Source organism: Spermophilus citellus (genome assembly GCF_964194105.1).
Source record: "Spermophilus citellus genome assembly, chromosome: 5".
NCBI classification, from domain to species: Eukaryota; Metazoa; Chordata; class Mammalia; order Rodentia; family Sciuridae; genus Spermophilus; species Spermophilus citellus.
The window spans coordinates 63,364,099-63,386,534 of NC_138186.1; the positions used below are offsets into that span (position 1 = coordinate 63,364,099).

A 22,436-nucleotide genomic window follows, 5' to 3' on the forward strand; every position below is an offset into this window, starting at 1 on the left:
GTGGGAGGTAGGACAGTAAAGGGGGGGAAATAATCAAAGAGGAAAACAAACCATGTTTAGTAACATAAATAAACAAATATGGCTAGAAGAACAAACCATATCTCAATAATAACCCTAAATGTTATTGGCTTAAACTCACCAATTAAGAGACACAGGCTAGTAGAATGGATCACAAAACAAGACCCAACAATACGCTGCCTACAGGAGACACTTTTGATAGGAAAAGATATACATAGACTGAAGGTGAAAGGTTGGGAAAAAGCATATCACTCATATGGACTTCGGAAACAAGCAGGAGTGTCCATACTCATATCAAATAAAATAGATTTCAAGCCAAAGTTAATCAAAAGGGATAAAAAGGGACACTACATACTGCTCAAGGGAACCATACACCAATAAGACATAACAATCATAAATATATATGCCCCAAACAACGGTGCAGCTATGTTCATCAAGCAAACACTTCTCAAGTTCAAGAGTCTAATAGACCACCATACAATAATCATGGGAGACTTCAACACACCTCTCTCACCACTGGACAGATCTTCCAAACAAAAGTTGAATAAGGAAACTATAGAACTCACTAACACAACTAATAACCTAGACTTAATTGACATATATAGAATATACCACCCAACATCAAGCACTTACACTTTTTTTCTCAGCAGCATATGGATCCTTCTCAAAAATAGATAATATATTATGTCACAGGGCAACTCTTAGACAATATAAAGGAGTAGAGATAATACTATGCATCTTATCTGATCATAATGGAATGAAACTGAAAATTAACAATAAAAGAAGGAAGGAAAAATCATGCATCACTTGGAGAATGAACAATAGGTTACTGAATGATCAATGGGTTATAGAAGACATCAAGGAGGAAATTAAAAAATTCTTAGAGATAAATGAAAACACAGACACAACATATCGGAATCTATGGGACACATTGAAAGCAGTCCTAAGAGGAAAATTCATTGCTTGGAGTTCATTCCTTAAAAAAAGAAAAAAACAACAAATAAATGATCTCATACTTCATCTCAAAATCCTAGAAAAAGAAGAGCAAAACAACAGCAAAAGAAGTAGAAGGCAAGAAATATTTAAAATCAGAGCTAAAATTAATGAAATCGAAACAAAAGAAACAATTGAAAAAATTGACAAAACTAAAAGTTGGTTCTTTGAAAAAATAAAAAGAATCGACAGACCCTTAGCCATGCTAACAAAGAGAAGAAGAGAGAGAACTCAAATTACTAACATACAGGATGAAAAAGGCAACATCACAACAGACACTTCAGAAATACAGAAGATAATCAGAAATTATTTTGAATCCTTATACTCCAATAAAATAGAAGATAGTGAAGGCATCGATAAATTTCTTAAGTCATATGATCTGCCCAGATTGAGTCAGGAGGATATAGACAAACTAAACAGACCAATATCAATTGAAGAAATAGAAGAAACCATCAAAAGACTACCAACTAAGAAAAGCCCAGGACCGGATGGGTATACAGCAGAGTTTTACAAAACCTTTAAAGAGGAACTAATACCAATACTTTTCAAGCTATTTCAGGAAATAGAAAAAGAGGGAGAACTTCCAAATTCATTCTACGAGGCCAACATCACCCTGATGCCTAAACCAGAAAAAGACACTTCAAAGAAAGAAAACTACAGACCAATATCTCTAATGAACCTAGATGCAAAAATCCTCAATAAGATTCTGGCGAATCGGATTAAAAAACATATCAAAAAAATTGTGCATCATGATCAAGTAGCATTCATCCCTGGGATGCAAGGCTGGTTCAATATATGGAAATCAATAAATGTTATTCACCACATCAATAGACTTAAAATTAAGAACCATATGATCATCTCGATAGATGCAGAAAAAACATTCGACAAAGTACAGCATCCCTTTATGTTCAAAACTCTAGAAAAACTAGGAATAACAGGAATATACTTCAACATTGTAAAAGCAATCTATGCTAAGCCTCAGGCTAGCATCATTCTGAATGGAGAAAAATTGAAGGCATTCCCTCTAAAATCTGGAACAAGACAGGGATGCCCTCTCTCACCACTTCTGTTCAAAATAGTTCTCGAAACACTGGCCAGAGCAATTAGACAGACGAAAGAAATTAAAGGCATAAAAATAGGAAAAGAAGAACTTAAATTATCACTATTTGCAGATGACATAATTCTATACCTAGCAGACCCAAAAGGGTCTACAAAGAAACTATTAGAGCTAATAAATGAATTTAGCAAAGTGGCAGGATATAAAATCAACACGCATAAATCAAAGGCATTCCTGTATATCAGTGACAAATCCTCTGAAATGGAAATGAGGAAAACCACTCCATTCACAATATCCTCAAAAAAAAAAATAAAATACTTGGGAATCAACCTAACAAAAGAGGTGAAAGACTTATACAATGAAAACTACGGAACCCTAAAGAGAGAAATAGAAGAAGATCTTAGAAGTTGGAAAAATATACCCTGTTCATGGATAGGCAGAACTAACATCATCAAAATGGCGATATTACCAAAAGTTGTCTATAGGTTTAATGCAATGCCAATCAAAATCCCAATGGCATTTCTTGTAGAAATAGATAAAGCAATCATGAAAGTCATATGGAAAAACAAAAGACCCAGAATAGCAAAAACAATGCTAAGCAGGAAGTGTGAATCAGGCGGTATAGCAATACCAGACTTCAAACTATACTACAGAGCAATAGTAACAAAAACAGCATGGTACTGGTACCAAAACAGGCGGGTGGACCAATGGTACAGAATAGAGGACACAGAAACCAATACACAAAACTACAACTATCTTATATTTGATAAAGGGGCTAAAAGCATGCAATGGAGGAAGGATAGCATCTTCAACAAATGGTACTGGGAAAACTGGAAATCCATATGCATCAAAATGAAACTGAATCCCTTTCTCTCACCATGCACAAAAGTTAACTCAAAATGGATCAAGGAGCTTGATATCAAATCAGAGACACAGCGTCTGATAGAAGAAAAAGTTGGCTATGATCTACATAGTGTGGGGTCGGGCCCCAAATTCCTCAATAGGACACCCATAGCACAAGAGTTAATAACAAGAATCAACAAATGGGACTTACTTAAAATAAAAAGTTTTTTCTCAGCAAGAGAAACAATAAGAGAGGTAAATAGGGAGCCTACGTCCTGGGAACAAATCTTTACCCCACACACTTCAGATAGAGCCCTAATATCCAGAGTATACAAAGAACTCAAAAAATTAGACAAAAAGATAACAAATAACCCAATCAACAAATGGGCCAAGGACCTGAACAGACACTTCTCAGAGGAGGACATACTATCAATCAACAAGCACATGAAAAAATGCTCAGCATTGCTAGCAGTCAGAGAAATGCAAATCAAAACCACCCTAAGATACCATCTCACTCCAGTAAGACTGGCAGCCATTAGGAAGTCAAACAACAACAAGTGCTGGCGAGGATGTGGGGAAAAGGGTACACTTGCTCATTGTTGGTGGGAATGCAAATTGGTGCAGCCAATTTGGAAAGCAGTATGGAGATTTCTTGGAAAGCTGGGAATGGAACCACCAATTGACCCAGCTATTCCCCTTCTCGGTCTATTCCCTAAAGACCTAAAAACAGCATGCTACAGGGACACTGTTACATCGATGTTCATAGCAGCACGATTCACAATAGCAAGACTGTGGAACCAACCTAGATGCCCTTCAATAGATGAATGGATAAAAAAATGTGGCATCTATACACAATGGAGTATTACTCTGCATTAAAAAATGTTAAAATCATAGAATTTGGAGGGAAATGGATGGCATTAGAGCAGATTATGCTAAGTGAAGCCAGCCAATCCCTAAAAAACAAATGCCAAATGTCTTCTTTGATATAAGGAGAGTAACTAAGAACAGAGTAGGGACAAAGAGCATGAGAAGAAGATTAACATTAAACATGGATGAGAGGTGGGAGGGAAAGCGAGAGGGAAGGGAAATTGCATGGAAATGGAAGGAGACCCTCATGGTTATACAAAATTACATACAAGAGGAAGTGAGGGGAAAGGGAGAAATAATACAAGGGGGAGAAATGAATTACAGTAGAGGGAGTAGAGACAGAAGAGGGGAGGGGAGGGGAGGGGAGGGGGGATAGTAGAGGATAGGAAAGGCAGCATAATACAACAGACACTAGTATGGCAATATGTAAATCAATGGAAGTGTAACTGATGTGATTCTGCAATCTGTATACGGGGTAAAAATGGGAGTTCATAACCCACTTGAATCAAAATGTGAAATATGATATGTCAAGAACTATGTACTGTTTTGAACAACCAACAATAAAAAAAAATAAAAAATGGAAAACATTCTTAATATACATGAAGAAAAATTCTGATGAAGGTATATTAATATTAAAAGTTGACATTAAAAGAAAAAACATTTCTAAAGATAGACAGTGACTTATACAGATAAAATATTAAATTCATCAGGAATGTTTAGTACACATACAACAACATAGTGAAACTCTAGAAAATGTAACAGCTGATCACTCTAAAAGCCAGGGCACCTGTGATCACATGGGGGATGATTGTGATTGGAAAGAGACACTCAGGAAGCTTCTGGAATGTTAGTGATATTCTATATATTCATCTGAATAGTATTTACATGTGTTAAAATGGAACTATCAGTAAGCCACATGTACAAAGGTTTTATACATTTTCTGCATATATGGACCTTCTTGATTTGTCTTTAATGGAAAAGCAGCTTGCAACATAATATACGTGAACAAACAAGCCAACGGATGAACTACTCTCCAGGAACAGAAAATAGAATTTCTAGAGAAAGAGAGGTTGGTGGAGGGATATGTGTCAACCTTGAAAATGAAAAATGAACAGGTCTGTGGAGAGTGAGACAGATACTCAATGAGAAGGAAATACTTGGAAAGCAGTAATGCTGAAAAGGCTTCAGGGTGAGTGTGGACAGCAAATTAGACAGATGCTTGGAATGCAATGTGCCAGGAATGAGTGCCAATGATATTTTTAGCTGCAAAAGCACAGGCATCATGGCACAAAACAAAGATAGGCAGCTTCCTCTTATGTATAAGTGGAAAGTCTGACTGCAAGGCAACAATTTTATATCAAACTACTTGTAGCTTAAACTTGGTATGAGGAAGCCACTGTGACTTGAAAATCAGTCTGGGGATATGGAATTCTCCAATTAGATAATTTTCCTTTTCTTGCATCATGCAGAGGACAGTCTTTTTAAAAACCTACTCTAACTTTGGTCAAGGATGATGGTAAAAAACACATAGTTGAGAAATTTTCTTCAGGCTCTTTCTTAAAGCAGACACTGATCACAAAAGCCAGTAAAGATGCAAAAATAAGTCTGCACAGGAGGATTTGCCTTCACTACTTCAACTTATTAGAGAAAGCAAATTCTAGGAATTATAAAAGTAGGTGAGATGAATCTCTAGACTGAACTCAGAAAGAAGAAACGATGAACAAGGTACTAAGGATAATGTGAACTTGAGATGTCCAAAATGGCATGCAGAATAGGGCAGCAGATGTTCAGGTGTTTGTTGATATTCAAAGTCAGTAGGCAATGCAGACTGCTCCTAGGTCTGTTGATGGCTAGGGACTTGTTTGGTAGAGTGTAGGATCTATTGTCCTTAAAAAAGGTTTGCTGGCAAGAGTTACATAAAGTAAATGTATTCCAGGACAAGACTTCAAATCCAGCAGCATATTGGGGTACAGTATCATATCTTGAAAGATACTGAGAGGCTTGACAGGACACAGACATCCCTCTGATGGGATAAAGAAAGCTTCTTTATTAAGGAACTATTTATATAGATACAGAAAAAGCCAATGGAAAAAACAAAATGAAAGAAGGGATCAAGAAATAACTAGATACTCTCACAGCAGAAAGTTGTTACCAATTTAAGCCTAAAGAGATAAACAAAATAATCTTATCAGTGTTCAGTGAGACCTGTAGCTATAGAAGAGGGGTTGCTCACCATAATAGAGTTGTTGTCAAACAAACAATAGTGCCAAAGCAGGGGAGGAAGGAGTTAAGAAAGAAAAACCTGTACCTCTTTTCCCCTTCTTCTTATTATCTTCTGCCAGTGAGTCTGATTGGTCAAACCCAAGAAAAAAGCCAGAACAATGATCAGGAAAAAGAATGGTGGGAAAGAAAACACACCAGCGGCAGAGAGTGCAAACAGAGAGTATCCAGCACAAATCCCATGTGAGGAACACAAGGTCGAAGACATTTATGCATAGTGGGCCAAAGTGCAGAGCAGTTCTCCATTCAGTCAGTCCTAAAGTAATTTTAAAATACTTCCTACATGGTGCTGGGTCCTCTACAAAAATAGTAAGTCTTGATCCTTTAATGAAGGCTTTACAAACTAGCATGAGCAGGAACAGTAGGCATTTAAACAAGGCTACAGAGAGTGTTAAAAAAAAGGAAATCAATCAGTCAATCATGAGTTTGGAGGTCAGTACAAAAAAATAAAATAAAAGAACCATAAAATGAAGGGCATTTGAGCCTTGAAAACTAGACCGCATGAGATGAACAAGGATTTCTGGATAAAGGGATATCATGAGACATAAAGCAACCTTGTGTACATGAACATAATTCAGTTTTATGTTGGTTGGAGCAAAGAATGTAAAGGAGACTGGACTTAGAAGCTAGACATCCTAAACTCAAGACCTCCTTGGGTGAACCTATCTCTTGACCACAGCAGAGCTGACTGGGTTATTTTTCATGTTGTAATGGCATTTGCCTAGGGTGAGAGGAATACAGGAACTCTCATACAATGTGTTGCTGTGTTGGTGTTTTCATATTTTAGGATAAGATTAAAAAGAATTAGAACAGTCAAAGAGATATACGGCTTGTAACAAATAACACAACCAAAAAGAAGCATATAGAAATCTCCTAGGGAGAAACTGTTGAGAAAATCTCAAACACTTTGAAGTCATGAGCAAATGGACACTCTCTAAGATTTAGACTCATTTGATCAATATCTAACCAAAGGAGAGAGACTGCATCCTAGTCCCAGCAGAAACATCATTTGCTTAGATCATACATAGTCAGTGAAACTGATTCATCCTTAGAGGATAGTTATCCACAAAAGGAGAAGGATAGCATCAAAAGGTAGGGCCCAGTGAAGTCAGAGGCAATGTCATGTACACAGAACATTCCAGGGACAAATGACAGTGAATCTTGGAGGTTGGGTGGGGGTGGGAGGACAACATCACCATTCTTTGAGCAGAACAAGGAAATTCATCAGATATCACACTGCTTTAAATTTTGCTTGTCACATAGCCTTCCGGGTAATAATTGGTATTTTATTGGTATTTTTACACATCTTGAGGAAGTGAAGCCTTATTAATGGGCATATGTAAACCGCCTTATGGAGAAGTTACCAGAATAGAGATTCCGGCTAACATAATTATCTCTTGTCAATTTAGTTAATGGGATTCTTGCACTGAGAATTGGTTTTGCCACTGTGCCTTTATAATACAATTTCCTGACCTGTAAGACAGACATTCTAATTCTGGAATACAGTGAAATAACAGACAATTCTGTAATTGAGTCTCTTGGCGCTCTCCCTCAGTTTTCCCTGGCAACCATAGCCCTCATTGCCTCCAACCCATTAAATTAGGTTAACTTGACTCCAGGAGAGAAAGTTAAGGTGTTAAGTAAAAAAATAACACTTTCAGAAATACTTCAAAAAAAAGGCTACAAGAAGAATTTGGATATAATAGTTGATTAAAGTACAGCCACCCAGGCTCTGAAACCCATTTAGTTCACCCCAGGTTTAGTTTCTACCTTCTATTATATCAGGAAGAAGGCAATATGCAATGGTAGAGGAGCTAGAGTTTTCAAAACTAAAAAAAAAAAAAAAATCATATCACTTTTTTCTTTAAATTAAGCTTTATGGAACCTTGTCATTAAAAAAAAATCAAGGTGAAATACATGGACAGAAGCAGGAGAAAATTGTTAGCAGTCCTATTCTCTCAACTGTTTTCAGGCCTCGAAAACCATAGCAGGCCCCAAGATGCTCTCCTGTTGGAGAACAGCTGGCAGAGTCAAAACACCTGGTAGGAAAAGTCAAGAAATATGGATTCTGATTCTGGCTCTGAATGAAACTTGAGGATGGTTCTGGTTACTGTACTTTCCTTATTGAATAGAAAAAGCTTCCCTATTTAAATTCTTCACAAATAATATTTTCATGATAAATGGTCACTGAAATGCTTTTAGTGCACAAAGAAGCACCAAGGGAAAGATTCAACTCTCATATTTGGAAATCCCCTCATCATCCAATCACTTTCAAAGATTTTTTTGTGTAATAAGAATTGTAATGCATTCCACTATCATTTATTTTTTTAAAAAAATCAATAAAAAAGCTAATGTTCTATTTTTTAAAAGGGTGTCTACTTTTATACTCAGATTTATATTCATTTCTTTAAAAAATCTTTCATGTGAACCAGTGAAATGATAAGGCGTTTGTTCAGAAATTACGAAGCACATCAATTATTATTTGCCAAATATTGTGACCACACAGTAAAGTATGTAAACTTGTCCTGACTCTTGAACATGGCAGAGGAAAGGAGGAGATATGTTGCAAAATTGTAGACATTCACTGTTAAGTGATAAGAAAAATGAGTCCTCATTATGTTCATTGCAATCTCACTTCAAAAGTTACAAGTGAGGTGCCTTCATGGATCTCTCTGTGTGATCTCATTTAGTTTTCCTTTGTTGAAGTGAGCAATATAACATAGCTCCCCACCTAACACATATCCCTTTTTTTCTGAACATTAGTCAATATTATACTTAGTTCTTTTTGTGAAATTATTTCCTTTTCCTTTATTATTTGACACTCATTAAATAAATTTATCTTCTACTTCTTTTAATGTGTCATCCTAAGTACTATTAATAAGTCCTCTAATACTGTATTAATTTATATTATTAAATATCAGTTAGTTTATGAATAGAAACAATGACTTAAAATATTACTGGCCTGATCATATTCTTATTTAGGCCCAATGTGGCCAAATAGTAAAAAAAAATAACAACACCTTTGTATAAAATTCAAACTCACAGATCTATTCAGATTGAATTTCTGAGGGTGCATAATGATATCTATAAGCCAGGTCTTGAATATTAGAATTTGTTTTGGAATGAAGGAAGGCATTGCTCAATCACTAAAAGAGAAGCCAACAACCAACACAGGTATTTGATTCATAAATAAGTCTCAAGGCTCCAGGAGGACAGGTTGGGATCAGTGCATAAGAATTTCTCAATTCTTAGGAGGCTGGCCTCTAGGACCCCCACCAAATAATAATAAGATAGGTTTTATTTTTCTCTTCCAATTTTCTTTTTTGTTAGGTGACAGGGAATGAAATTACAGGTTTGATAAACAATTGAATCTAGGAAATAAAATCTCTAGTTTTAAAATTTTATCTGGAAGGGAGTTCATTTTTCTTCAGAAAAGCAATAGAATAAACTTTAATGCATTTTTCACCCTTCAAGTTTCCAAACTTTGAATGGCAGTATTTACGTTGATGCAGCACTGCGGAAAATCCCATTCTGTTTGTCAGTTGCAGTTGTCCTGCATCAAAAATAATTCTTTTGGAAATACTGAGTTGACAGCCAAGTCAATGTCAATTAATAAGGACTCTTAAAGTTGCTTTGACAGACACGTATTTGAGGATAGCTTAGATGTCCAAGTTGGAGAAGAGGAGCTACTTGGCATATTAATAATTCCACCAAGTGCTGGATAAATTGATGTAACATTCATTTCACCATCTGCTTAATATTCAATCTTGATTTACCATCTGACTCAAGAAATAAAAAGTAAGGACAACACATATTGAATGGCATGAGATATAGTTTGCAAATCTTCCCATCTAAAAAGTCTAAACTAACATATCAAGTCTAAACTACATATCTCATTGAGAAAAACAAGATCATCAAAATGAGTCTACATGCTTCTCATGCCAAGCAAAATTTGTTATGTAACAGTATTGTTTCTCATTTCTAAACTCCATTCACCACTTGAGGAAGCTCATTGGCAGTAAAGTATGCAAAAGACAGAATTGAATTGCATAGATAATGCAGAAGTTTAAGGAATCAGGGCATAATTTCTACTAGTATTGGGCAGTGATATACAACAAAAAGTACATACTAGTCAATGCAACCTCAAACGCTTGGCATAAAATTTAACTTCTTAATTTTCATGCCCAAATATCTTCCTTTCCCATCTCTTTCAAAAGGTTTATGAAAATAAGTAGTGAAATAATGTCTTAATTCATTAAAAGCTCTGACCCAGAAGATCCATGTCAGAGCTACAAAATAACAGAGGTTAATATATAAGGAAATTAAAACTAAACTAAACAATTGTGCATAGGAGATATTAAGATATACAAGCTAAAAACAACCAAAAATTAGAAGGTTCTTTCTCTAAAAATGCTTAACAATTACAAAAGCTATCAATAAGTGTATATTTGAAAAGTGCCTACTATGAGTACTTTAGACAATAGCAAAAATACCAAGTAGATCTAGTTCTGTCCTCCAAAGAGTCAAAAATCTAGATGGAATGACATGTAGCATAAGTATGATTAAAGAGAAAAGACTGAAGAGACAGGAAGGCAAAACCCATCTATTTCTTCATCACTTGGAAGAATAAGATGAAGGAGGCCCAGAGAGATGACCTCTAGTAGGTCAGAGGTAGGATCTGGACTAGACTCCAATAATTCTGGCTTCAAGCCTCAAAGAATAGGAATATTTTCACAACATCGGGCAGCATGTCCCCAAAGAGATAATGGTTTGTCACTTAGATTAGCATGACTGCAATTTAACATGGCTGAGAAATAGCTCCAACTAAGCATTGTTGATGTCATAATAAAGTCTTCTTTCTCTTTCTAGCAGTGGGGTTATTTTGGGAAGGATTTTGATGCATTTAATGACCCTAAGTAAAACAGGCCCTGTCCAACATCAACATACTGGGAAACATTTCTAATACCATAATGTAATCATTAAAAAAAACACTAACTAATATCAAGACTTAGAAGGCTCACTATATACTAAACACTATGTTGGTTCATGCTTAGGGAAATAAAATTGTTTATGAAGTAAAGCCTTGTCTCTATGTCCCTGGCCTTATGACTGGTATGCAGTCTATTGAATATGGCTGTTTAGATGCTATGCATCTTCTGTGTCTAGGTGAGTTTTGTACCTTTGCCTTACTCCCTTGCAACACGGGTTCTTGGAGCCCTAGGCCACTATATAAGAGGTCTGACTTCTCTGAGACCATCATGCTGGAGAGGTCATATTAAATACTCTCTTCCACAATACCAGCTGAGATTTTCCTTCAGTGATCCCAGACTTGGTACCAGTCACATGAGCAAAGAAGCAGTGGCTCTATCCTCAGCTGTTCCAGTGCTCGGACATTCAAGTCACTTTCAGTCATTAGAGTTATCTCAGTGGAGGCTCCAGACACTGTAGAGGCAAGAGGAACTGACACTACCTTGCTTTTTTTCCAGTTGGAGGCTGACACACAGACTCCATAGCATTAGAAAATGGTTGTTTGCACTATTGACTTTTGTGATGTTTGTTATACACCAGAAATAATTAGAACAGGCTCTAGCCTAAAATAATTCTCTGATCTCACAAAGAATTTTAATATTTGACCTTAGCGGTTTTTCACAATGATGATGAAGAGGAATAATACTGTCATTTCCTTTATTGTTTGGTTTAGTTTATGTGGAAGAGGTAGTTGAAGCTCATAAAACAATCCATTTCTCTCTTAAATTTGCTACATTCCCTTTCTGTTGATTTATGGCTATGATTCTACTTCTGACTAGTGAAATGTTTTGAGAAGTAACTGCATGACTTATGACACAAGGCAGTTAACAAGCACATGCTGCCTTCCCTAGTCTCTTTTCTGTGTACATGACTGGGAGCCTAAACTCTGAGGCAGCAGAATTGCAAGATGGAGGCATCCTAGATCCCTGAGTCTCTGTGGGAAGAGAGCTATCAAAAGGGCTTCCTGATCCACACTAAACTGAAATCTGATCAAGAAATACATCTTTGTTGTGTTATGTTAATTAGACTTAGGGCATTATTTGTTACCACAACATAATCTAGCTGAATCTGAAGAGTGTGCTTTTCATGATCTATTATTATAGTCATTCATTCACCTATATTGTAAATTCATATTTAATTTTTTTCTGACTATATTCAAGTCAGTGCTTATTCAACTGCTCTACCCAGCTACAGGAAACCTTGTTCACTGATTTTTTAAAATGTGAATCCTTAGTACTTCTTAGTTATCCTAAATTTTCTTCTTTAATTTCATCTCCAATTTTCCAAGTGACTCTTTCACACTTCTTTCATTTTCCAAAAACCAACACCTCCTTCCCCAAATTTATGCTCGGCTGTTGACTTTCTTCATATTTTACTGACAAAATTGAAGCCACAGAAGAGAATTTACCACATACTTCCACCTCTTCAAGCCCTGATCTGTCAACATATGTCCATATATTTTGCCTTTTATTTTCATAGAGTAGATGACTTATATATGCCTTACACAGAATCAAAGACTCCACTCATCTCTAAATGTTGTCCCCTTTCTTTCACTCAATGACATTGCTTCTGTAATCTTCTCCTCTTTCTACTTTATTACAAAGGTTTTCTATCCTGTATATTTCCTTCAGCATGCAAGAATTATTAATTTCCATTTAGTGTAATCTTATTTCAAGTATCTTTATTCACTATCTTTAGTTCCTCTCCTACAATCTTTATTGAAATTCTCCCTTTAAATCACATTTTTACCTGACCATTTGCCTAGCATCAAAGTCACCACTGACCTTCACATTGCTAAGTCAGATGGACACTTCTCAGTTCTCATTGGACAAATTTTCTTATCAGCTTTTGGAACAATTGATATCTTTCATGAAACACGTTCTCTACTTTGCTGCTGGGACACTATCTCATTGCCTGATTCTTCTTAGTGTTATCTCCTAAATCATCCTCATCTTCCCAACCTCCAAGCATTAGAATGCTCCAGGGCTCAAATCTCAGATTTCTAATATTTGTCTTTCTTATTACCCTTATCAGATTGCATGGCTTTCAATATTAGCTATATTATGATGAATCTGAAATTTATAGCTCCTGTTCCAACTGACAGATTTTACTTCTCAACACAGTCTATATACTATATCTTACACAGGTAACTCCACATTTCTCGACTGGGATGCCTGAGAGGTAGCCTACTAGAATAAATGGCAACTGCATTCCCTTAGTTATTCAGTTCTCAAAGCTTGGGGTTACCCTTGATTCCTCTTCTCTTACATGCCATATCTAGTCCTTCAGTAAATCCTGTCAATTCTATTTTTAAATATATATTCTGAGTCTAATCCTTTTTTACTATTTTCACTGCTCCCATGCTATTTTATGCCACTATTATATCCCTAGCAGATTTTGCAAAATCTTCCTAAATAGTCACCCTATAAAACATCCCTTCCCTATTGCAGGCTAATTTGCATAATGTAGCCAAAGATGCCTTTGAAATATATGTCAGATCATACCCTTCTGTCTCAAAATGCTTCAGAAACCTTACCCAGATTAAACTCTGAAGTACTATGTTCCCAATGCCCCACATGATCTGGCCCAAAACTGCTTCCATCCCCTTCCCCTAATACTCAGACAACTGCCCACTTTGTTCCAGCCACACTCCTTTTCCAGTCCTTCCTCAACTTCACCAAGCAAGATCCTCTCTTAGAGTCTTTTCAAGTATAGTTTCTCTTCACCAGAGACACTCTTTTCTCAGATTTCTGCATGAATCTTTCTTTCACTTCATTTAGCTCTCCTGCTTCAATTTTATATTTTAGAAAGGCCTTTCCTCCCCAGCCATCTGCATTCTTTGTGCCTTATCCTGCTTTGTTTATATACTTCAATCACTTATTAACAATACAGTCTAGCTTATATTTCTTTATTTTATTGTATTATTCTTACCTCTGTAGGCTTAAAACATAAAATCCATCAGGATCAGAACCTGATTAGTTTTGCTCAGTGTCTTCTACCACAAAACCCAAATGCCTTGAACATAGTAGGTGCCAAATAAATATGTAAATGAATTAATAAGTAAATGAAGACGGGATTCAGTTTGAGATATGTGAAGGCCTGTTTCTAGAGACTTTGGGATCACCTATAAAAGCCAAGTCACCTTTGTGCACCAAGTGGTGTCAAGTGGACTGAGGTAAGATTCCAGTGTGTAGCACAAACTCGGAATGGAGAAAAGGAATTACAGTGAGCCAAGGCTAGTGATGCCCTGGCAACCATCCACAGAAGACCAGCAAAGTACAGCATGAGCCAGCCTGGCGTCTGTGTGAGATACAAGCTCACAGTGCTGCTTCCAGAAAGAGGAAACAATCCACAAAAAGTAAATGAGGTGAAACCAATTTAAAAAGACTGACAATAAGTTATAAATTAGGTGACTGGCATTCTGATGGGCCCATGCTTAGACAGAAAAAGGACATTAGGGTTGGGCTCAGTGAAGTCATGTTAAGTATATTCAAACATTTATACTAATTTTGAATTAGTCTCTGAATACTTTTATAGAGAGATTATTTGTATTGATAATTGCCTTCTTTTCTCAATCCAAATCTGGAACATATAATTTGGAGATATATAAGTTTACTTATGGAAGTAAGAAGACAAATTATAAAAAATTGGCACTGACTTTAAAATGTAAAATATTTAGGTACAGGATATATGCTTCTGACATGACACTGGGCATATCAGCTGGACAAATGACAGGTGGGCTGATGAGTATAGACAAATAGGTGATGAGTGCAGAGAAATAGGTTGTCAAAGATAAGTCAACTGTGCTAGTGAGTTTGAAGAACAAATACACTAAGTAACATACCTAGCATCTGGGATGAGTTTTGATAAGAGTGAATGGTTTGAATATTACTGGCACATATTGGAACACATATTCACGACCTCAAAGAAATCCTTATAGGAAGATAGGAATAAAATAGAGGTAAGAAAAATAGTTGGACCTTCCTTCCCCTACTGACTTTCAATTATGCAGTTTTGACACCATGTAAACTATAATGCACCAAAGGACTGGTTTCAACGACTATTTGCCTTTCTAATTCCCATTATTAGATTGCATGACTTTAAATATTAACTATATTATGATGAATCTTAAATTTATACACTCTGTTCCAACTGATGGTTTTACTTCTGAACACGGTCTATGTACTGTTTTGTACCAGCAGATATCTATTTGGTAAACTCAATTTATTTGTGTTTAACATCACATTCTACCTCACGACCTTTACAGCAATGTGTTTTCTTGGTCTTATAGCCTATGTGTCTGAGGCTTTGTATGCAGGTCTGTGTGATGTTTTCCTATGCTAAAGTATCTCTTCCTTTTTCTCAGAAAGGCAACAAAGGAGACTAGAGGTTTGAGGAGAGTACATACCATAAAAGTTTTTATAAAGAAACAATCAAATTCTGACTTCAGTAAAATAATAAAATGATATTGTAGGATCCTCAAAATTTAAAACTGAATAGTTCAAATTTTCTATTTTATATAAAAGACCTGAGGAAAAAGACCACAAATAACCACCTAATATAGTACACAAAGTTATTAGAAAAACTGGGAGGAAAACCCACACCTTTTTACCCTGTGGAGCATTCCTTTCATTTCACCAATTCTCAGTCCTGACATCTTTACTAGCTACAAAGATTTTATATACAAAACAAAATTCCCCTTGATCAAGCAAAAATCTTAAATATATGCTTATAGGTCTTTCATTGCTATATTTTTAGAACACAGCAGAAATTTTCTTTTCAGAATTGCATGAATCACACACACACACACACACACACACACACACACACACACGTCTTCCTAAGGTGTGAACCTACACAAGCCAGGTTGATTTATGATTTTAAAGATTAGTTCGAGGGCTGGGGATATAGCTCAAGTAGTAGTACACTCACTTAGCATGTATGAGGCTCTGGGTTTGATCTTCAGCACCACATAAAAATAAAATAAAGATATTGTGTTCACCTAAAGCTAGAAAATAAATATTTAAAAAAAGATTTGCAAAGTGTGTTATGAGATCTGGACTTGCCCCTCAGCATGACTTTCAGTGTTCTTGTTGTTTTTTTAAGGAATAAAATTACCACTTTGACTTGGTAGAGCCAACATTACAATTCAGTATAAGTACAGGTAGCTTTTCTTCTTATTTTTACAGAATATGTAATTGTATCTTTACTTGAAAAGTCTTTCCATTAATCAACTAGTTTCCTACCTGTTTTAGAAAAAGCTTTAGTAGGCTCTAAGGTATTTAATTTGTCAACCTTAAGTGGTCCATGTTCAGTCTGAATCACACTGCATGATTCTTATAGATCTTAGATTATTATTTCAGGTCATAAGACTAAGTTAAAAAATGCACAAGTATAAATGGTTCAGACCTACCTAGATTCATCTTTATCCCTAGTGACAAAAATTTCTCATATATTTCTTTGAAAAAAAAAGAAACACTTTATTAATAGGATGAATATGTATCTACAAGTGATACACAAAATCCAGGAAGACTCAATTTCTTGAAGCTGTGGGTTGCTTCCCACTCATGACTGAATTTACCACCACTCAACCTACCAAGTTAACTACTAAAACATTTTAGTACTTGTTCAGTGTTGAATATGTGTCATTAACTTTAATTATATTCTATTACATTTTAAAAAACAAGTATGTGAAGACATAATAATTATTATTCTCATTTTATACAAGAAGAAACTGAAGCTTATGGAGATGGATCAACTTAATAGGGACATAATAACACTGAGTTCCCAGATAAAAGAGTTTGACTTCAACACCTACAATAGAAATCCTCTTTGTGGTGTTATTCACAAAAATGTTTGCTAAGATGAAAAAAAAAAGGGGGGGGGTGCCTGGTCATTTAAGATCCCTCTGATAACACACTTGCATCTTTTCCATTTAATCATCAAAAACTAATTTACAACTGATGTTAAGCTGGGGACTCAAAAGCAATTTATTTTGTATCTGAACACTCTTGCTCATGTCAGTGCACCACCTTGAGGCACACAGTAAATTGTTACATGCAGGGACTTACACTACTCCTAGCAAAACCCTCGGCAGCCATACATGTCACCCATCTCTTCTCATTTCTAGTATGACACATTGGTCTTGGCTCTGATTCCTCACTCATTTTTATTGAAAGACTTTATTTTCTTTTATACAAGGACACACATGCATACAACACCCACACATGTACACTTGGGAGATCATTTACATATGGTTGGGAAGAAGGTATAAGAGTGACTGAGGGTACTTATTAATTATTTTCACCAGAGATTAAAGAACTATATGTTTTTTTCCTATTAAAAATTCTCTCTTTAGAATGGCAAAGGCCAAAACTTTCACTTTATAGAGAGGATAGGTCTAAGTTTTCACTCTATATAGAGGTGGGGGATGGGAGTACATTCTCTGCAAAAAAAAAAAAAAATTGAAATTGATGAAAACTTACTTAAGTGTTTTGAGTTTAGGACCTATCAGTGGTTCTCAGAAGTTTCCTCTCATGGTCGTTGTTCTTCACTAGCATTAACTTTATTTTTTTAAATTTTTTTATTGGTTGTTCAAAACATTACAAAGCTCTTGACGTATCATATTTCATACATTAGATTCAAGTTGGTTATGAACTCCCAATTTTACCCCAAATACAGATTGCAGAATCACATCGGTTACACATCCACATTTTTTACATAATGCCCTATTAGTAACTGTTGTATTCTGCTACCTTTCCTATCCTCTACTATCCCCCCTCTCCTCCCCTCCCATCTTCTCTCTCTACCCCATCTACTGTAATTCATTTCTCTCCTTGTTTATTTTCCCATTCCCCTCACAACCTCTTATATGTAACTTTAGGATGCCGATGATAAGATCCACAAAATTTTGTTTGAAGTAGATCTTGGATCTCCTTAACTCAGTTTCCTGTTATACCTGACCTATCATCTTTGAAAGAACTGAGTAGAGAATTCCAATGCTGCAAACTTAAAATCATTTGACAGCATTAAATTAGATGGGAAGATGGTTTTATCATTCTGGGATTTCCTGAAAGGCCCAAGAAGGTGAAACAGACACAACCCCAAGTAAGATTTTACACAGTCACACAGACACACCGATGCAAAATGAAAACAGATTTCCACCTGAGAATTCAAGAAATGTACTACCTTGCCCCAAACCGGTAAGAATCCGATTACCACAAGGATGGATAGTTACCCATGGCGAAGAACGGGATTCCCAGCAAGGTGGAGTTGTACTTTCCATCCGTGATGAAGAAGATCCCTGCTGCAGTGATGATGGAGATGCACACTGTGAGCACCCCCAGGAGGCCCAGGAAAGGCTTACTGCGCAAGCAGTCCTTCATGGAGCTGGAGAGGGTGGCTGTGGTCAGGATCAGCACGAGGCTCACTAGGACCTTACTTCTGGCCAGGATGCTGGTCTTATGAAAGTCTCTCCAGAGGCTAAAGGATGCTAAAGAGTGCAGTTGGAGGTCTTGGTGCTCCTCCTGAAGCTTCCTCATAAGCTTACAGAACTCATTCTCCCACTTCTCCCCTATGAGGTCTTGGGTGGCAGAGCCATAGGTCTGGAGGTAGTAGGTGATTTGAATGGCTCTGGCTGACTTGACCCGCTGGTCCTTGCTGTTTGGCACTTCCACTACCCCGCCCAGTTGGTGTCCAATAAAACTGTTCCTCCCATCCTTGAAAAGAAAATGGGAGACTTAAGTTACCAGAAGGATGCACATTCCAAGGGACAGTTTCTTACTCTAAGTGAAGGAGCACAAGGAAGGCAAAGAGAGGTGCTAATTGTGGAACTGATGTGGGTGGAGAGGCAAGTCCAGATCATATATTCAACCTTTTTTGGAGCTATGTGGGATACCATGCATGATGATCAGAATTAGAAAAGATGCAAAGAGTACTACAAAGCTACACAAGACTCATCACATGCATAGGGAAATGTACATAAATATTCTTATTTTGATTTCCCCAAATACCCTTATTCTAAATATTTCCTTCCATAACAATGTTATAACTCCTTAATGGAGGATCAAGTTTATGATTCAGTTTTAATCAGAGGCATTGCATGAGTTAAAAACATTTAAAAAAATTGAATTATCTTTTCTATAACTAGAACCTTCTAGGGTTCTATACATATACCTACACCAACACACACATACAAACATACCCACTCACACACATGAATACCTTGTTTCTCTATAATCTGGCAATATAATTTCATAGTTAGAACAATACAAAAATATTCTTTCTCACAACTAATTTAATGATGTCGATGGGTTTCCTAAATATGTTCACTCATTATCATCTTCCCTCCAAACACCTTCCTTAGATGCAGATTGATCTTTCCCTCTAGATGATTAGTGGACAAAACCCCCAAATGAAACTGGTAAGATTTTCAGGAATGATTGCCGAAAGTTATCTGAATTTCAGTTCGACATGTTGTAGTATAGGCAAACTCATGAGTAAGAGTTTGGTAGGAAAAGCAATCATTCTTCCTGGGTGGACATGGAGTCCCTTAAACAGGTTCCAAACAGAAATTCTCATCCCATGTGCCTCATCACTCAGGAAGAAACTCCTGACAGCCATTACCAAGTTTTAGACCACCTGGGAATTTTATTTTTGCCACAATTGTCGTGTGCTTCAATGGCAATGGTTGTCAGAATGTAGAATCCGGTGGCAGAAAGCAAGTTGAAAGACAGCTTTAAAAATATGCTGCAGGAATTGAGTGACAACAGGAACTAAGGTGAACTTATGTCACAAGTAGACTGTGTGTGAACTGAATCAGGCAAGATGCTCATCTCATGGGGATATAAAAGGGTAAAGTCAGGACAGTAAAGAGTTCTTTCTACAGAGGACAGTGGTAAGGCAAAAAAATACAGTAAGGTGATAAGCATGGATGTCTTCACAGAACCGTGGGGCATCTTGTACACATATGAAGTAATTATTGGGGGCTTGTTTAATCCAGACATCTATGTCTGAGGCACTTATTTGTATTTGTATTTTTAACATGCACTAAAGCAACTTTAATATTTGAGAGTCTATTGCAAACACAAAGTTTAAGAAGTTTACAGAGAGTACAAATGTTGGTAGTAGGATCATGAAGAATTCTAAGAGATAAGTTCCATAGTTACTCCATAGACCCATTTTAAATAATCACATTAAATAATTAAAATCATCTCATTAGTTCAAATTGACCAATTCCAAATGAAAATGTATTTCTAGTAAGTAAATTTGATTTAAAGATTTTTTTTCCTGCTGGGTATGGCATTTTTTTCCTGCACTTCCATGGCATTTTTGTAATTTCCCCTTTACTTCTCTTTAAAAAACAAAAAAAATCAAATCGAAAGTTTGGCTGAAGGTTCCCAAAGTTCTCTCTTGATTAATTAAATCTCTTGGAGTGTTCCAGTGATCTCTCAGCAGAAAGATGGGCAAACTTTGAAGGAGGCAGGAGCCTTCCCCCAGAATCCAGAGATTGTATAATCATTTGTACTTGTTCAGTAGATCCAAATTGTTCCTCAATTAGGCTTGATTATTTTTGTTTTAAGCTTGGTATAATTTTTGGTTCTGCCCTTCTGTTTCTGTGAAATCCCTTCTTTGGTGCAGACTTGTGCTTCCTAGGGAAAGTATTTTAAAAAGCATTTTGTAAGTATTTACTTAAGAATGTGCAGCTTTATCTGCCTTTACTCATTTCTGTCATCACAAAGGTTTCTCAGGGAACTTTAGCAGCAGCATGGAGATTATCTCTCCCTTAGGCCCCATTTGGAGACTTCAGTGGATCAAAGAGGGTGCTGGCAATGTGTCTGGGAAAAGTCAAAGTTTTAAAGAAGACAAATATAGATTTTTAAATAACAGAACTTTGTTGAGTTTGGCTAGCTGCTAACCTTCCTTTTGAAGTTGCTGAAGTTCCATTTTTTTTTTTTTTTTACAAAAATAGTTTATCAAAGGTATGCTTCCATCCTATCTTTGTTCATTATACTTAAATAAATGTAACAGAATGAATTTCCCTCTCATATTCAGATCTACTTTATGTATGTTCCTGAGCAAATTAAATAAATTTCTTTGGGTATTCTGGAATCTAAAGGCTCCACTGAAGAGTTACAACATGTATATACATTTTAAGACACTATTTATATGGAAATCTACTATTTCATAAATGTGGCAGAAGAGTTTCTCTTTTCATGCTAATTCTTAGAAGCTTCTAAGTAGGAGAAACAAAGAACAAATGCAACAAATATTGTAATCACATTTGGGGCAGAACTTCTGGACTCTAAGCCATCCAGTAGGATTAGTGGAGAGAATGAATGATTAGGATCCATATGACTCGATTTGCAGCAAACAGCTCACACTAATTGCACATTAAACCCATAGCTAGTTAATTTCCTTCTAAATTTCAGTTTTCTCATCTATAATAGAAGCATCTCATTTAGATGGGTAAATTATTCCCATCTAAAATGATCTTACACATTTCCTCATGTAACTATGAGGAAATGTTGACATGATGTTGAAGTAAATTTGCAACTCCATTTCTAAGAAAATATGACCTATATAGATATTTTGAAGAGATCTGAGTGTCAGGAATTGGTATGATAATTAATAGAGGCATGAGTTGCTTATTTTCACATCTTGCAAGATCTTATCTTTTTAAACAAAGAAAAGCTGCTTTGTTTAAAAAAATGAGCAAGCCTGGAGACTTAGAGAAGGAAAATCTGTTGGTCAAGGTGATGAACCATGGGTTTCAAACCAGATCTTCTCTTCCAAGTCTGATCCTTTCTAGAATCCTATGGGATCAATCAGGGGAACCACTTCAGCTCCTGCTTCTCATAAATACTTTTTGTGATTAAAACTTATATTACTCATAGATTCCTCTTTTCCAACACGTTTCTCTCCAACTAAAGCAATTACCTACCATTTAACACATACATTTTCAACTTCTTCCTCCCAAAGGAACTTACTTCTTACACAAGATCCAAGATTCCTTTAAGTGCAGAAATCACCTTTATGTTCTAATGAAGAGAAACCTTAAAATAAAAATATGACCAGATGGCAACATACTGTTTTCAATGCATCCCTATTTCAGTACATTGCTGAACTGGACTGATGTCAATAACATGAGATGAATTTAGGGCCCTAGTTCATATCCATGTCCAATTCTGCTCTTCTTCAATCTGTTCTCCAAAGTATAGCCAGAGTCTACTTTAAACAGGATCGCATCGTTTCCATGCCCCAAACTTTCCACTAGCAACCACTTGCTCTAAGAAAATAGGACCCTCTACCTGGCCTGCAGGGCCCAGCAATGGCCCATGGCTGGAGGAAA

The 22,436-nt window shown here is 36.3% G+C and overlaps 1 protein-coding gene across 2 annotated transcripts in view; it reads right to left on the bottom strand.

The window, feature by feature from the left end:
- Positions 1-22,436, bottom strand: part of PTCHD4 (patched domain containing 4) — a gene marked incomplete at both ends in the record, with an annotated part of 192,499 nt that overhangs the window by 114,369 nt on the left and 55,694 nt on the right. For both annotated transcript variants that reach the window (XM_081296193.1, XM_081296192.1), the window contains one exon: positions 18,324-18,804. In XM_081296193.1, the coding sequence (XP_081152319.1) occupies positions 18,324-18,804 (481 nt within the window). The remainder of the gene's footprint in view (positions 1-18,323; positions 18,805-22,436) is intronic.